Source organism: Chiloscyllium punctatum, chromosome 46 (assembly GCF_047496795.1).
Source record: "Chiloscyllium punctatum isolate Juve2018m chromosome 46, sChiPun1.3, whole genome shotgun sequence".
Taxonomy (NCBI): Eukaryota; Metazoa; Chordata; class Chondrichthyes; order Orectolobiformes; family Hemiscylliidae; genus Chiloscyllium; species Chiloscyllium punctatum.
Window position 1 is genome coordinate 60,259,862 of NC_092784.1, and position 12,155 is coordinate 60,272,016.

The 12,155-nt window shown below is 50.0% G+C and overlaps 1 protein-coding gene across 1 annotated transcript; it reads right to left on the bottom strand.

The window, feature by feature from the left end:
* On the bottom strand, positions 1–10,123 carry eif3g (eukaryotic translation initiation factor 3, subunit G). Its single transcript, XM_072564407.1, has 10 exons — positions 10,008–10,123; positions 9,872–9,918; positions 7,148–7,236; positions 6,186–6,245; positions 4,382–4,486; positions 2,747–2,933; positions 1,988–2,095; positions 1,663–1,799; positions 1,457–1,563; positions 1–101 (listed from the first exon to the last, which is right to left on the bottom strand). Exons 1-10 carry the CDS (start codon positions 10,016–10,018, stop codon positions 86–88), a joined length of 867 nt encoding a protein of 288 aa, XP_072420508.1. The 5' UTR covers positions 10,019–10,123; the 3' UTR covers positions 1–85.
* Between the last annotated feature and the right edge of the window lie 2,032 nt (positions 10,124–12,155).

Sequence of the window (12,155 nt, forward strand, 5' to 3'; positions counted from 1 at the left end):
GCCAGTACAGAAATTTTATTTAGTACTGTTAACAATTAACAGAACAACTTCTGCTTAAAGTCTACTCCATCTCATCAATTATTTCTCAACTGTTTGATGGCCTGTAAAAGAAAAATTGAAACAAGATTTACATTATCAGATAAAACATGAGTTCAAGTGTTATTAATTCTTAATCAATTAAGTTAAATCAATGATACAACTGAAATTGTCAGTGTACTAAACTGAATAAAATATAAAGGTAGTGAGAATGAAAATGCAGCGATACACATTGTTTAATAAGTTATTGAAATGGATATTTAAAAATTACTTGCGATTTAATCCAATGATACATTTTAACCAGTACATTAGTCAAAAAACAAAACCATTAGATTAGGAAGACAGTTTTGAAAGATTAAAATGTATCCATGGCACCTGCTCTGGTGTGTATTATTGGGTTCCATTAGATATATTCTGCACATTTGTAACTATAGGCTGACCTTGTGCCAATATGACTGACCACAGTGTTATCAGTGTGCTTCACAAAAGATAATGGCAGCATGGTTTTACAATTAGGACCAAATGTAGAGGTCAAGAGTCATGTGCACGGACAGCACCTCCCTGGTTCCTGGGGTAGGTGGGTAGCTTGTATGTGAGAGGCAGAAGTTTCCAGACTCCCATGAGATATGATCTCTCTCTGCAGTGAAGTAACAAAATCAAAGAGATGCTCTCCCATTTGCTAGAAACTGCTGCCTCTAACCAGTGACTTGAGTAATTGTCTCAAACCTTTCCACATGCAGCAAAAAAAAAGGATATGAAAATCAAAAGGACCTAGAAGCAAAGAGAAGCTAATCAAATCCTGTAGGGGACTGGTGCCATTAATGCCCTCGTATTTTTTACTCCATCAAGAAGCATCTGTGTATGGGGGTAGTGGCTCACGAAGGGAATGGAGCTTAGGCTAGCAGAGTTAATTACATTAGATTAGATTACTTACTGTGTGGAAACAGGCCCTTCGGCCCAACAAGTCCAAAGAGCAACCCACCTACATTCACCTAACACTACGGACAATTTAGCATAGCCAATTCACCTAACCTGCACATCTTTGGGCTGTGGGAAGAAACTGGAGCACCGGAGGAAACCCACGCAGACACGGAGAGAATGTACAAACTCCACACAGACAGTTGCCTGAGAAGGGAATTGAACCTGGGTCTCTGGCGCTGTGAGGAAGCAGTGCTAACCACTGTGCCACCCACAAATTTGATCATGCATTTTTTTTGTGGCAATAAATAGTAACTTCTTCAGTACAGAAATCTGGTCAGTGTTCTCAAACAACCTGAGTCAGACAGGTAAGCAGGTACACTTAGTAATTTAATTGAATCATTAACGGCTGCAATAAGTCTGCGAGTAATGGAGCTCAGAAAGCACCCTTTCCCGTAGTGGGTCATGACAAAACATCAGACCAAACATTTGCACCACTTACTTCGCCCATTCCACGTTCAGGATTAAGTGATCGTAACCAAAGCCTGAGACCCCGGCAATGGCTCTGGCAGCATCCTCACGTCGATGGAAACTAATAAAGGCAAATCCCTGAAAACAAAGTATAAAGTAAACCAAATGTTAGAAATAAAAGAATAAACAGCAAGGTGATATTGACTTTAAATACAGCGTCAGCACTAATGGTCATACCTTGGATTGGCCAGTATTCTTGTCCTTAGCCAGGTAGATCCTAGAAATGGAGCCAAAAGGCCGGAACAGCTCCTGCAGGTCAGTCTCTCGGGTGTCCTCTGAAAGGTTAGTCACACGGATTGTGGCATTGTCATCCGCTGTGGAACGGAAAACACACTGTTAACAACACCATCTTAGGGGGTCAGAAGCTGAAAAATAAAGGCTCCCCTCCCATGAATTATATGACAGGGATAAGGGATGACAGTCAGCAAGGGAAATGTTTTTTATTTCAAAGGCTAATGTGACATCTGAAAGATGTTTAATGTTTGAAGCAATATATCCTCACCTCTGCGATTTGTCTGCATTGACTCCCCACGCCGATTAGCTCCATCTCGTAAACTGGGCGGAACGTATTTCCCAGTCTTACTCTGAGCTGGTTGGACTGGTTCAGATTCTGGGAGCAAATAACGAGACAGACTGTTTAACAGTTACTTTCAGTAAAGCAGGAACCAACACCACTTCATGCTCCTGCACACTGTTTGCTTTCTCTCCTGAACAAGTGAACAAAAATATAAACACAGGGACTGCACTGGAGGGAACACTAGTGCCATCACCTGGTTGTAGGTGATAGTGCATCAAATGCTGCTGGAAAAGCCGCCTCTCTGATCACCATCCGTCAGAATGAGAAAATAATAAAATTGGCATCTTTACCTGGTTATCAACTAGTAGCTGGAGGGACTTGATTGGATAAGTTCACCTCTCCCTCCAGCAAGGCTAATCACGTTTAATTCCAGGACTGTAAATTTATCCCGATTTAAATGTTAAATGCCCCCAGCTCTTTCGGATGTAGAAAATAAACCAATGAGCCAGGGTATCTACAGTTGATCCCATTCACTGACAGGATCAGGTTTACAAGTAATTTTTCCCCCGATTATAACCTTCAACACAGTCCCAGCTCAGAAAGGAAAAATGAGAAAGTTAGTGTGCCAATAACATTGAAACCAATCTAAGTGGAATCAGCTCCTTCAGGAGAACGGGGGGTACGAATAACACGCAGAACATGAAATCCTCCTACAAGGTGAATGTGCTTGAAGCCTGTCTGTACCTGAGCCCTTTTCCTTCTCAGAGGTGGAGAGTCCAAGCTGCTCAGCTAATTCCTTCTGCATTGGTCCCAGGGTGTCTTTGTATGGACAGCGAGTCGTCCAGTGGTCCCCTTTACAAATTCGACATGACACAATCTTCTGGCCTTTCAGTTTGGTCATGGGGTCATCCTCTTCAGTGTTATTCAAATCCTATAAAAAGGTGTAAAAGTACAGCTAGCAGTGACTGAAATATACCCAAATGAAAAGGCATGCAAACCTGGAGAAGAAGGATAAAAGTAAATACATACACAGGAATGTTTTTAAACGTTGTGAATGGAATCTAACAGGCCTCCAAATTAACAGGAAGTAGCTTTTCAACCCCAGTGTCAGTCATTCTATCGGACAATGGCTGAACTGACCCTTAACTCCAGTTGCATGTTTATCCATACTGGCTTGCCTTTACACTGGTCAATTCGTACCTCCATTTACCACACAGTTTGTCCCAGGTTTTGGTCACTGTAGATTCTACTAGTACATAATTTACAATGGGATTCACGCAGGCCATTATCAATTGAGACACAGAGTACAAGGGCTAAATTGCTAATAATTGTAAGTTAGCTTAAGCTGAATATCGTGTTCAAGTCTGGGTATCACATTAAGGCCTTGGTGAGAATACTGGGACCTGGAGTTCAGAATTGTGCAGAAACCAGAGATGAGGAGGTTGTTTTCCTTATAGCAGAGGATTGAAAATGAGATTGAATTGCGATGTTCCAATCAGCACAGTACATTAAGAGAACCCCTGCCTGAAGGATTGTAAACCACAGGACACAGATTTAAGATAATTGGCAGAAGAACCAGAGGGGAGAATTTGTTTTCTTTTTTAACCAGTCAATTGTGATAATCTGGGCAGTGCTGCCTTTGAGAGCGGTGGAAACCGATTTAATTAAGACTGTCAAAGGGGAACTGGAGTATAATTCCATAGAATCTCCACAAGTATAGAAACAGGCCATTTGGCCCAACAAGTCCAGACGGAGTCTCTGAGGACTCACTCACTGAGCCTTTCCCTGTAACCCTACATTTCCCGTGGTTAATCCACCTAACCTGCGTATGTCTGGATTTGAAAAGCACAAAAATTACTCTGTTTTGGGGCAAGAGCAGGTCAGTGGGAATAAGCAGGCAGTTCTTTTAAAAAGCTGGTATTTAACAATAGACTGAATTATGGTGTTACATAATAGGCTGAAGAATAGCATTGTACAATTCGATATGTCAGAGAGGAGAAGTCAAACAGCCTGTGCTAAGCAGTGATGTGGTTTGACCAACATAGTACGCACGATGCCCCACCCATGTGTGTCCCACCCATGTTTCCTCTTGGGGCAGAATCACCAATTAAAACTAAAGGGTGATTAATTTAAAAGACAGGTGAAGCAGTATCGTTTCTTAGGGTGCCAAATGTCTGGAACTCTCTTCCTCAAATGTCAGTGGAAACAGAGTGTGAATATTTTTCAGGAGTTTTTTGTTGGGACTGAGAGGTTATTGGGAGTAGGCTGGAATGGGGATTTGAAGCCACAGTTGGATCAGCCATGGTTTTATAAAATAGCTACTGAGCCCAAGGGGCTGCTGAAACATTGACTTCTCTGAAGTTCGATCTTTGTGCGTACCTCTTTGCTGGTGATGAAGGTCATGTAGACATCATCACTGACCGTTGTTGTAGCGACATTCGGACCGGGAGGGTCATATTCTGATGTGCCAAATTTTTTCCAGTTCTATAGGGGAGGAAAGTTAGTAAAACAATCAATCAGTCAGACTTTCAGACAGCCTGAGGTGATGAAAGATTAGATTCCCTACAGTGTAGAAACGGGCCCTTTGGCCCAACCAGTCCACACCGACCCCCCCGAATAGTAACCCACCCAGACCCATTTCCCTCTGACTAATGCACCTTACACTACGGGCAATTTAGCGTGGCCAATCCACCCTGACCTGTACATCTTCAGAGTGTTCTGTATAAATGCTAGTCTTTGTTTCAGATAGCAGTGTCAAATATTTGACAGGGTTCAATTTCCCTCTTCCTGCTCTAATTCCGTGAACCTTCACTTCTCTGCCAGGCTTCTCCTGACACGCGGCTCAGACACTGCATCTGTTTGGCTGCTGCCTGTGCAGCAACAGTAACAGAAAATGCTGCAGAAACTCAGCTGAAGAGGAGTCATATCAGACTCAATGTTAACTGTTTCGCTCTCCAAAGACCGGCTGATTTTCTCCAGCATTCTCTACGTTTGTTTAAGATAGACAGTATCACAGTATTTTGCTTTCATTTCAGTAAGTATAACTTCAATTGTAGGCTTTTCACTAGATGCAACCTACCTCGTTACCAGACAGCACAGGATCCCACCAGGTTCCTCTGTTAACCATACTGATGGTGATTTCAGAAAGCTCTTGCCTCCAGCCATAGCACCAGGAATCTCACTATCTGCCTGTAACCAGATCAGTTTTCCCAACTGATCAAGAAGCTGATTTTGTGAGTTTGTTCATTCACCATCACATGAGACCCCATCAACTGGGACATCCAATGTCAAAGTTAGCAAGTTATTTTGCAGCTGTATAAAACTTTAGATAGGCCACATTTGGAATAATGCATGCAGTTCTGGTCACCACATTACCAGAAGGAAGGGGCTGTTTTGGAGAGGGTGCCCAGAAGGTTTGCCAGGATGTTGCCTAGTCTGGAGGGTTTTGGTTATGAGGAAAGGTTGGATTAACTTGGATTGTTTTCACTGGAGGCTGAGGGGCGACCTGATAGAAGTTTACAAAATTATGAGAGCCTTAGATCGGGTGGATAATCAGAGGGTTTTTTTCCCCCCAGCGTGGAAAGGTCAATTACAAGAGAGCAGAGATTCAAGGTGAGAAGGGGAAAGGTTAGGGGAGAAGTGCAGGGAAAATGATTCACACAGAGGGTGGTGGGTGCCTGCAACACACTGTCAGTGGAGGTGGGGGAAGCAGGCATGCTAGCAACATTTAAGGTGTATCTTGGTCGACACATGAACAGGAGGCAAACAGGGGGGTAGAAACCACTTATGGGCAATAAGTAGTGGGTCTAAATAAGGGTCAGAATCAGCGCAGGCTTGGTGGGCCGAAGGGCCTCTTCCTGTGCTGTATTGTACAGTTTTCTAAGGGCTGTCATCAGCAAAAAATCAGCAGACTGACAATTCAATACTTAAAACACACAGAAAACTGAACTCAATATCTACTAACAAACGTATGATCTTAATTTGAGAACCAGTCTTTACTGGTAAGTGATATTTAGTTATTCATTCAAAGTCAACTGAATACACAATGTGCACACACTCACATGTGGAATTAATCAGTTCATATCTTACCAAGTAAACAGTCAATCCTTACGGCAACAATGTCCAAGTACATAAGCTTTAAAAAGGCATTGTTTGATCAGGATGTGCTCATACAGAAACTCACTTTTCGCCTGGCCACTGCTTTTGAAGCTTTCCTTGTTTCAATTCTGAAGGTGCGGATAATCTGAAAATAAAGGTTCAATATTTTTCAGTAAGTTCCAGGTAATAACTTCAGAAATGAACCTTCAGCTTACAATCTCCCAATGACGAGGCCAATATTTATCACCCATTGCTGAGGGGGCTGGACATGGTGGGGAACCTTCCTCTTCAAGCACTTCAGAGGGGAACTAACATGGGCGTGCAGTCCAGGCACACTGATTCATACAGGCCCCAAAGAAATGCTGATGCAGCAAAACCTACCTTGCTGCATATGATGGTGGCAGACACAGGGATGATACATGATTTCAAAAGGAAAATAAATTGCAGGGTTATGAGAAAGAGGAGGGACTGACTGGATTGCTCGCGACAGTCAGCAGAGATTTCCAAGGCCAAAAGGCTTTGTTTAGTGTGAACGTGGCTCCGTGAATTACACACAGGCCCAGCCCAGGACACTACCATCAGGCTTCTGGCTAAACAGACATTACAAAAGGGCCTATACTTTTATAACCATTAGGACCAACTGCATGGTCACTTTTACTGACACCAACGTTTTCATTCCCAGATTTTTAAAAACCTGCATCAAAATTCTCAGACTGATGCCAGATTTTCCGGATTAGCCTGGTGCTCAAACCACTGAGCAACTCAAAGAGTTACTGAGATCACAGTGCGGTTAAACTTTCCCACTTAACAGTGGCGTGGAGTTTTCCAGAGCCAGAGGGCTTTCTAAATGTTAACAATCCAGGAACAAGGACAGAGTTCCAAGAGATGGATTCTTGCTAAGGTCCCAATCTCAGGGCAACAAGAAACCAGCTTGACAGCTAGGATTTTCTATGTACCTACACAAGTCTTCCAGTTTGGAGATGGGAAGTATAGATTTTGATTTAACTCTGGTCAATACTGGATTCCTGAGCACTGAAAAATCCTCACCTTCACTTTCTTGCCATCTTCATCGATTTTGTACTCAATAATAGTTTTGATATTCCCTTTGATCAGTTCCTTAGGTGAAGGCAGGGGACCTAAAGATAGTCAAAAGCTCACGTTAATGAGGGGATACATTTTCGTATTGGTTGTGAAGCTGAGCAACATGCTAACAGCACCCCAATGCCACATTGCCAGCTCACTCGGTACAAAGGGAAAAGGAGTCAAATAAAACAGCAGTCAGCAAGTGGCACAGACCACCACCAACATCAAAAGGCCACAGTCTGATTCCTGACCTGTCTCCTACACCAGGGTCTCAATCAGATAAATCTAGAGTGTCATATACAGTTTTGGTCTACAGCTCAAATTTTGTTAGATTATCCCACAAAGCACCCTTAATTAAAGGCACCACAGAAGTGTAGGTTGTCAATGTGATATGAAAATAACAGCATACTCAAAGTTTGTGAGAAGATTTGTAGCTCGGGTGCTCGTTGTTGTGGTTGTGTTCGCCGAGCTGGGAATTTGTGTTGCAGACATTTCGTCCCCTGTCTAAGTGCACTTCACAGGAGGCTCCCAAGCACTGAGGACGTCACCTAGGCAGGGGACAAAACATCTGCAACACAAATTCCCAGCTTGGCGAACAAAATAACAGCAAACTTTCTGTTAATGAACAAACTCTACAATGGTTGCGCTGGTGAGTGTACATACTTAAGACTGCTCCACAGTTTCAACTAGGGAGAACACAGTTTGGAAGATACCATGCACCCCAGATCCCACCTTGTTCACCTACCCCATTCCTTAGTCTCCCAGTGTCCCTACCACCCCATATCCAATCCTGCTCATTCCTCCTTCTTCTCTCCATAATTATCTCTTTCTCTCCCTGTACCCACTATCTCCCCCTTGCCCTTTCTGCCTGACTTTCCGTTACCCCTCCCCCCAACTTTCTCACTCCTCTTGTACCCCTCTACCCTTCCTGTACTCCTCCCTCCCAGTAACTGATTCCCACTCCCTGTGCCCCTCACTCTGCCCAGCCCCAACCCCCCTATCCCTTCACTCCTTTCCACCCACCCGCCCTCACCCACCGCCCCTGCACCCCCTCCACATCCTCACCCCCATCCCCCCCTCCGTTCCCTCACCCCCACCCCCCCCTCCGTTCCCTCACCCCCCATCCCCCCCTCCGTTCCCTCACCCCCCATCCCCCCCTCCGTTCCCTCACCCCCCATCCCCCCCTCCGTTCCCTCACCCCCACCCCCCTCTCCGTTCCCTCACCCCCACCCCCCCTCTCCGTTCCCTCACCCCCCACCCCCCCTCTCCGTTCCCTCACCCCCCCACTCTCTGTTCCCTCACCCCCCCATCCCCCCCTCTGTTCCCTCACCCCCCCATCCCCCCCCTCTCCGTTCCCTCACCCCCACCCCCCCCTCCGTTCCCTCACCCCCACCCCCCCTCTCCGTTCCCTCACCCCCCCATCCCCCTCTCTGTTCCCTCACCCCCCCATCCCCCCCCTCTCCGTTCCCTCACCCCCACCCCCCCCTCTCTGTTCCCTCACCCCCCCACCCCCCTCCTCTCTGTTCCCTCACCCCCCCACCCCCCCCCTCTCTGTTCCCTCACCCCCCCACCCCCCCCTCTCTGTTCCCTCACCCCCCCACCCCCCCCTCTCTGTTCCCTCACCCCCCCATCCCCCCCCTCTCCGTTCCCTCACCCCCCAATCCCCCCCCTCTCCGTTCCCTCACCCCCACCCCCCCCCTCTCTGTTCCCTCACCCCCACCCCCACCCCCCCTCTCTGTTCCCTCACCCCCACCCCCACCCCCCCTCTCTGTTCCCTCACCCCCACCCCCCACTCTCTGTTCCCTCACCCCCCCATCCCCCCCTCTCTGTTCCCTCACCCCCACCCCCCACTCTCTGTTCCCTCACCCCCCCATCCCCCCCCTCTCTGTTCCCTCACCCCCCCACCCCCCCCTCTCTGTTCCCTCACCCCCCCACCCCCCCCTCTCTGTTCCCTCACCCCCCCCCACCCCCCCCTCTCTGTTCCCTCACACCCCCACCCCCCCCTCTCTGTTCCCTCACACCCCCACCCCCCACTCTCTGTTCCCTCACCCCCCCATCCCCCCCCTCTCTGTTCCCTCACCCCCCCACCCCCCCTCTCTGTTCCCTCACCCCCCCCATCCCCCCCCTCTCTGTTCCCTCACCCCCACCCCCCACTCTCTGTTCCCTCACCCCCCCATCCCCCCCCTCTCTGTTCCCTCACCCCCCCCACCCCCCCCTCTCTGTTCCCTCACCCCCCCACCCCCCCCTCTCTGTTCCCTCACCCCCCCACCCCCCCCTCTCTGTTCCCTCACCCCCACCCCCCACTCTCTGTTCCCTCACCCCCACCCCCCACTCTCTGTTCCCTCACCCCCCCCATCCCCCCCCCTCTCTGTTCCCTCACCCTCTATATCATCCTTCCCTATCTCTCTCTCTGCTTCCCCTCCCACACCTCCCCCCGCGCCCCCCACCCCGTCCCCTGTCTCTCCCCCCCACATCCCCCCCCCCCCTCCCTCCCTCCCCTCCCAATATCCGGGGGACCGGGCGGTGATGCTCTCCGCAGTTGAATAGCCCAGTGACCCAGAGGGTCCTGATCATGTTCAGTGTGAGCTTCGCTGGGGTCGGGGCTGGGGGCCCGGAAGCTCGGACTCGGAGCCGCTCCCACGTGCCGGTCCCTGGGCCCCGGGCTCGGGCCTGGGGCCTGCTCCTTACCCTCATCTCCCTCCTCCTCCACCTGATCCGCCCAACTCGGCTTCGAGCTGCCAAAGAGAAAAGAAAACAGGCTCCGGTTAGTGACTGAATCTCACACCCTCCCCCCGGGCCGCCCCAGACCCAGAGCCGGACTCACTCGAAATCCATGCGGGAACAGCAGCCGGAGCACCGCCAGAGAGCCTGAGGTAGGCCGCGGTCCTCCCAACACAGCGCCCACCCGCAGGCTGGGAGGGCACAGTGACCTCCCAACGCAGCGCCACCCACAGGCCGGGCGGGCACAGTGACCTCCCAACGCAGCGCCACCCACAGGCTGGGCGGGCACAGTGACCTCCCAACGCAGCGCCACCCACAGGCTGGGCGGGTACAGTGACCTCCCAACACACCACCACCCACAGGCCGGGCGGGCACAGTGACCTCCCAACGCAGCGCCACCCGCAGGCTGGGCGGGTACAGTGACCTCCCAACACAGCGCCACCCACAGGCCGGGCGGGCACAGTGACCTCCCAACACAGCGCCACCCACAGGCCGGGCGGGCACAGTGACCTCCCAACACAGCGCCACCCGCAGGCTGGGAGGGCACAGTGACCTCCCAACACAGCGCCACCCACAGGCTGGGCGGGTACAGTGACCTCCCAACACAGCGCCACCCGCAGGCTGGGAGGGCACAGTGACCTCCCAACGCAGCGCCACCCACAGGCTGGGGAGGGCACATTGACCACCCAACACAGCGCTACCCACAGGCCGGGCGGGCACAGTGACCTCCCAACACACCGCCACCCGCAGGCTGGGCGGACACAGTGAAATCCCAACACAGTGTCTCCCTCATTCCGGGGGAGGCATAGTGCCCTCCAAACACAGCGCCATCCGCAGGCTGGGCGGACACACTGACCCTCCCAATGCAGCGCCACCTACAGATTGGCAGGAGCTGAGAGGCACAGATTCAAGTTAATTTGGTTTAGAGTCAAACAGATGTACAGCATGGAAACAGACCCTTCGGTCCAACTCATCCATGCCGACCAGATATCCTAACTTAATCTAGTTTCATTTGCTAGCACTTGGCCCATATCCCTCTAAATTCCTGATGAAGGGTTTATGCCCAAAGCATTGATACTCCAGCTCCTCAGATATTGCCTGACTTGCTGTGCTTTTCCAGCACCACACTCTCAACCAATGTCCCTCCAAACCCTTTCTATTCATATACCCATCCAAATGCCTCTTAAATGTTGTAACTGTACCAGCCTCCTCCACTTCCTCTGGCAGGTTATTCCATACACACATCACCGACGACATGACGGCTGTGAGTTTCACTGTTTGTTTATTTTTCTTAGAACTAACTCCAATGTCCAGTGAAACTGTTACTAAACAGCAGAAGCAGCAGCTGTGCAGGTTCCCTGCTGGGTTAGACAGCTGGGCAGGTTCCATGCTGGGTTAGACAGCTGTGCGGGTTCCCTGCTGGGTCAGACAGCTGTGCAGGTTCCATACTGGGTCAGGCAGCTGTGCAGGTTCCCTGCTGGGTCAGACAGCTGTGCAGGTTCCATACTGGGTCAGGCAGCTGTGCAGGTTCCCTGCTGGGTCAGACAGCTGTGCAGGTTCCATGCTGGGTCAGACAGCTGTGCAGGTTCCCTGCTGGGTCAGGCAGCTGTGCAGGTTCCATGCTGGGTCAGACAGCTGTGCGGGTTCCCTGCTGGGTTAGACAGCTGTGCAGGTTCCATGCTGGGTCAGACAGCTGTGCAGGTTCCATGCTGGGTTAGACAGCTGTGCAGGTTCCCTGCTGGGTTAGACAGCTGTGCAGGTTCCATGCTGGGTCAGGCAGCTGTGCAGGTTCCCTGCTGGGTTAGACAGCTGTGCAGGTTCCCTGCTGGGTTAGACAGCTGTGTAGGTTCCATGCTGGGTCAGGCAGCTGTGCAGGTTCCCTGCTGGGTCAGACAGCTGTGCAGGTTCCATGCTGGGTCAGGCAGCTGTGCAGGTTCCCTGCTGGGTCAGACAGCTGTGCAGGTTCCCTGCTGGGTCAGGCAGCTGTGCAGGTTCCATGCTGGGTCAGGCAGCTGTGCAGGTTCCCTGCTGGGTCAGACAGCTGTGCAGGTTCCCTGCTGGGTCAGGCAGCTGTGCAGGTTCCCTGCTAAGTCAAACAATGATACAGTTTATAAAACAGTAATTATTGCTCCAAACATTCTAGGAAATCAGCTCCAACATTGAAAATACCTCAAAAAAGGAGCAACTCTTTCAGCCACAATTTTTCCCATCCTCCATATTGGATTACCCAGGCTCCTTTTCATTTGATTTG

What these genes read in the sequence shown, in the direction of transcription:
- eif3g (XM_072564407.1), bottom strand. An exon ending in AAGATGGCAAGAAAGTGAAG is followed by an intron (nt 6,246 to 7,147) that starts GTGAGGATTTTT and finishes CTTTATTTTCAG; the next exon opens with ATTATCCGCACCTTCAGAAT. An exon ending in AAGCAGTGGCCAGGCGAAAA is followed by an intron (nt 4,487 to 6,185) that starts GTGAGTTTCTGT and finishes CCTCCCCTATAG; the next exon opens with AACTGGAAAAAATTTGGCAC.